This window comes from Podarcis erhardii (genome assembly GCF_964252035.2).
Source record: "Podarcis erhardii genome assembly, chromosome: Z".
In the NCBI taxonomy this organism is placed as follows: domain Eukaryota; kingdom Metazoa; phylum Chordata; class Lepidosauria; order Squamata; family Lacertidae; genus Podarcis; species Podarcis erhardii.
In genome coordinates, this window is record NC_138504.1 from 18,538,281 (window position 1) to 18,543,459 (window position 5,179).

Consider the following 5,179-nt stretch of genomic DNA (forward strand, 5'->3'; position numbering starts at 1 on the left):
ATGAGCAAAGCAGATTTATTCCTGTCTGACTAAAATATCCAGAAAGGTCTTTTGAGTGTTATTTAGCTTGCTTATTGGCTGATATGAATAAAACAGTAACAGAAACAGTTCATAGATATTCATTTCCCACAACAAACCTTCATGAAAATATTCTGACAGTTAAGTGTTGTATGGGCTGTTTTACTTTTCCCTGTTTCGTATACACCTGTGAACCATATCAAATTTTATGCTAGAAGTTATATGGTTTGGGGGTTTCCTTTGTTTTTGAATGGGTCCGTAACTGCATAGTAACATTGGATTGCCTAACAACTTACATGGTATTAATCTGCACAATAAAACAGGTAAGTGTCTCTCTAATTCTCTTTCTTTTCAGAGGAAGAACTGAGAAAGCAACTTGGTAAGTTCTGCTCAAATAGGAGATTAGAGCTATGAAGTTGAATAGCTAAGTCAGAATTCCGTCTACCAGACCACAAGCTACAGAAGCCACAGTAGATGATTGGCACACCCACACACCTCCAGGTAGGGCTGGGAGAGAACTGTGCCTGAAACCCTGGAGAGCTGCTGGCAGTCAACGCAGAAAATATTAAGTTAGATGGGACACAGTAGAAGAGCAGTTTCCTACACTCCTAGGGGCATAGCTTGGGCTTGAACATGAGGCAAGAGCACCGTGCAAGAGCTGGGTCCAGCTCAAGCCTAATTCTCACTTCTTGCTGAGGTCAACCAACACCCACCTGCCATCCATTTATCACTTCCTCAATGGCCGTGACAGTCACTCTCTCCTGTTGCAATGGGAAGACTAGCTGCTCAGCACGTCTGTTTTGCTGCACCACTGGCTGCCACTTAGCTAGGGCTTGAGATGTCTGAGTGTATGCAGCTTCCCTCACCACCTGCAGGTAGACAGATAAGACAAGCACAACCTTCAGCAGGAAGATCCCAGTGACACACAGGTATTTATTTAAGGAGACGTGAGAGTTGTCAAGCCAGAACCCATTTCTGGCAGAACATACTATAAAAGTGTGACCCTCTGTTGGCTCCGACTAGTCTGAAACATATATATATATATATAGAGAGAGAGAGAGAGATAACACACACACACACACACGCACTTATGTATATGTATAAATGTATATATGTATAAATATATATATATGGTAGTCCAGCTACAGCGAGCTTTCCCAGAGGCATATTTTAGAGCACCCACTATAAAGATGCCCATAGTCAAGCCTCAGTATAAGTTATTTAGGAATTTTCTTCACCCAGAATATGATGCAATCCCATTGTTGGAATCTTAATACTTCATTTAGTGAGAGCTGGCAATGCAGCCAGGTATCAATTCCGCTCCATCTATTTGATCTGAAACCATTAACATAGCACACCCAAGTTAAATTCACGTCCATGAACCCCTCCTCTTCACAAGGCAGAAAAACATACTTTGCTTTATCACACAAGACAGGAACATTTGGTTCTACATTCCACCTGATGGCTTTTTCCTGTTTATGCTCTGTCTAGCATACTGCCTCAGAATTGTTCTGTTACAGCCGATAACCCCTGGTGGACCTATTCCTCATTAATTTATAAGACCCTTTATTTATTTTTTTTAAAAGGATAAGCCTAGGAGCAAACCTTGAGGAAATGAATTTGACAACAAAAATTAAGAGAGGTACAAGTAACTTCCAACATACACACATTGAACTTGCGTGCATTCAGCTTCATGTGCTTGGTGAACAAATTTTGTAAAAATTTGAAAAAGGCAGGGTGCATCTGGGGGAAAATGGCAATCCCACCCATCACTGTTCCCAATGTGCTGTGACTAAATGTGATTTTGGCTTTATGCTGTGACCGCAGAACGTAACCGTATAAGTTGAGAATTACCTGTACCACAGGAAAAGGTACTTTTGCCAGTCTATCCTACTAGTGCCAACACACACATTTTCCTCTGTTCCTTTCCTTTTGGTTTCTCCCTCCAGTGCCCTTTCCTTCACATTTCTCCAATGCCAACATCTTCCTCCCTGCCACCACCCCAAGCACAGCTGCCCCCAAAAGAGCCCACTGAACTCACTCGCTCATTCTCCTCCTTGCTCAGTGGGAGCTGGATGGCTTTTTTGTTCTGGGCTTTTTTCAGCTGCTTCTGAATGGAACTCAGAGCTGGTGAGCTGGAAGCTGGTTGCAGCAGTTCTGAGAGGAGAACTTTTTCTCTAGCATCTGCAATGCACAACACATGGTAACACTGGATGATAGGCCACATCTGGGTGCATCGTCTTGTCCAGTATCATCACTCTGATTAGCACCAGCTCTTCAGGGTCTCAGACAGAGAGACCTTCCCCATCACCTGATTTGTGACCATTTAACCTGGAGATACCAAACCAGGGACTTTCTTCTGCATGCAAAGCATATGTTCTACAGTAAGTGTGGGGAACCTCTGGCACCTTCAGATGTTGCTGAACTACAACTCCCATCAGCCCCGCAAGCATGGTCAATAGCTAGGGATCATGGGAGTTGTTGTCCAGTAACATCTGGAAGGCCAAACTTGTTCTATAGCCATGCATCTCAGTTCTCTAGATATTAAGAAATGGTACATGGATCTGGCCACATGCTCCCTCCTAGCTATGCCCCAGGGGTAACAGAGGATCCATCTACAGTGGTGCCTCGCAAGACGAAAAGAATCCGTTCCGCGATTCTCTTCGTCCAGCGGTTTTTTCATCTTGCGAAGCAAGCCCATTGACGGCTTAGCGGATTAGCGCTATTAGCGGTTTAGCGGCTTTTAGCAGCTTATCAGTTTAGCGGATAAGCGGCTTAGAAAAAGGGGGGGGAAGGGGAAAAAAGTTGGAAAAACTCGCAAGACATTTCGTCTTGCGAAGCAAGCCCATAGGGAAATTCATTTTGCGAAGCGCCTCCAAAACGGAAAACCCTTTCGACTAGCGGGTTTTTCGTCTTGCGAGGCATTCGTCTTGCGGGGCACCACTGTATGTCAGTGATTGCTACACTCCAAGAGCTCTCACCTCCACCACAAATATCAAATTCTGAGATCTGTCTGCTCGCCTCAGTGCGTTCAACTGCCCTCCGTCTGCAAAAAAAAGGAAAGGACATTGACCTAGTTAGGAATGGAAAATCAAGCTATTTAGATCGCTCATTCTTTGTCTCCATCACCAGGGCCATGAAGCAGTCTCCCTTCCTTCTTACCGCTTCCCTCCAGCCAAGGCAGTGAGTGAATCCACAAGCTGGTGGTGCTTCTTTGTTGCTTCTTCATTGTCCGCCTGGAGAACAAAAGGTTACCAATGAATAAGGGCCAAGGACCATCTCACCAGAGGGCTGAACCCTTGCAACACTATGAATAATAACTTCAAAGGGTACCACTGAGAATACCTAGCCTCTAGCATGACAGTGCTAACCTGTGAGGAGATGCAGCTGCCAGCTAATCAGACTGACCTGCTCACTGGACTTACTGCCTTACAGCCAGGGCTTTTTTCCCCAGTTGGAACTTGCCGGAACAAAGTTCCTGCACCTCTCAGGTGGGTGCTATTGCTGTTACAAGGGAGGAGTTCAAGGTGAGTTCCAGCACTTTTAATAGAAAAACGCACTGCTTATAGCTTTGGAGAGTGGCCATAAGGAAAAATGCAAAAAAGAAAGGACAAGGGGAGACACAGATGTCGGGATCAAAACTCAGGATTAGGAGTAGAATTTTCAAAAGCCATTTAAGCCTTTGCAAGGAGGCAACAATCCAGTTCTGCTATTTAATCTCGCAGAGCTTTAATATATTTATTCCTTATTGCATAAGCGTAGCCAGAATTTTTGCGGGGGGGGGGGGGTGAGTCAGGACATGGTTGGGGAGCAGGACTTTTGTTTGGGGGGGCAGAACCGACCCTTCCCCCTTGGCTACGCCTGTGGCATGCTGTCCTGGGCATCTTTCACGGGGCAAAGAAATCCTTAAAGCCAACTGCATTAAAGCGGCTCAACAGGAATACCGCAGCACGACGAGAAGGCAACAAAGGTATCCCCCCGATCTTACAGAGCGCTTCCCCCACGCGCGGATGGCTCTAAACCACCCCCTCCCCCACACATGGGATCACACAGAGTACAGTGGTACCTCGGGTTAAGTACTTAATTCGTTCCGGAGGTCCGTTCTTAACCTGAAACTGTTCTTAACCTGAAGCACCACTTTAGCTAATGGGGCCTCCCGCTGCTGCCGCGCCGCCGGAGCCCGATTTCTGTTCTCATCCTGAAGCAAAGTGCTTAACCTGAAGCACTATTTCTGGGTTAGCGGAGTCTGCAACCTGAAGCGTCTATGACCTGAAGCGTATGTAACCTGAGGTACCACTGTACAGCTTTGGAAATAAATACGGTTGGGCTTGAAAGTTCACCTCCTTCTCCTCATCGTCGTCACTCATGACCAGCCCGTTCCTCAAGGGATGTTCCTCTTCTGCGGCCGCCATGGGGGGAGCTCAGACACCCCAATACTCCCCTTCCCTTTTTCTTCAGTCCAGTAAGTGAGGCTGAGAAAGGGAGGTTGAGCACGTGGATGGTCAAGCCCCGGCAGGGAGCAAATAGCACCCTGCGCGCCGTAAAGCACGGCAGCACTTCCGGCTGTGAACCTAAATTTTTGCGGTACTTCCCCTCTCCCCCCCCCCACTGGTGAGGCCATAGGGGCCGCTATTGCGCTGGGAGGGCAAGGACATGTCGCACGTGACCCGCCCTTATTTAAATATGCCAATTAATTATTTAAAATACATGCAAATACGTGCAACGACACCCTTACAATCTAAAAGGGAAGTGAGCAAGAAGGGTACAAAGGCTTCTTCCCTGAGGCTACTGGCTATTTTAATAAGGGGGCGTGGCCAGCTCATGACCACGCCTCATTGGGAATCTGGACAAGACCACAGAAGGCGGGGCTTAGCAAGAGCCAATGATGTGCCCGAAACAGCAACCACGTGAATGCCCGCCTTTGATCCATTGACGCAAAAAAACTCTGGTCGGGTCCTGCCCTTCATCCTTGCACGTCAGGCCGTTCCGCCCCCCTCGTGGCTTGGTTTTTTTTTTTTGAATGACGTGCGGTTCGGCCAATGAAAATGCGAAAGCAGGGATAGCAGGCGGTTCTTGAGAACGAGATGCCCAATGGAAAGCCTAGTTCCTCTCCTCAGGAGGGTGAAAACCTCACCCCCGTTTTTTACTACGATCCTGACGT

The 5,179-nt window shown here is 47.0% G+C and overlaps 1 protein-coding gene across 1 annotated transcript in view; it reads right to left on the reverse strand.

Moving 5' to 3' along the window:
• The window catches only part of UTP14A (UTP14A small subunit processome component), a 20,408-nt gene extending 15,805 nt beyond the window's left edge, over positions 1-4,603 (reverse strand). Inside the window, exons 1-5 of the mRNA XM_081848023.1 lie at positions 4,359-4,603; positions 3,181-3,254; positions 3,000-3,064; positions 2,060-2,202; positions 732-887 (exon numbers count right to left, since the gene is read on the reverse strand). Of these exons, the coding sequence (XP_081704149.1) occupies positions 732-887; positions 2,060-2,202; positions 3,000-3,064; positions 3,181-3,254; positions 4,359-4,430 (510 nt within the window). The 5' untranslated portion in view covers positions 4,431-4,603. The remainder of the gene's footprint in view (positions 1-731; positions 888-2,059; positions 2,203-2,999; positions 3,065-3,180; positions 3,255-4,358) is intronic.
• Between the last annotated feature and the right edge of the window lie 576 nt (positions 4,604-5,179).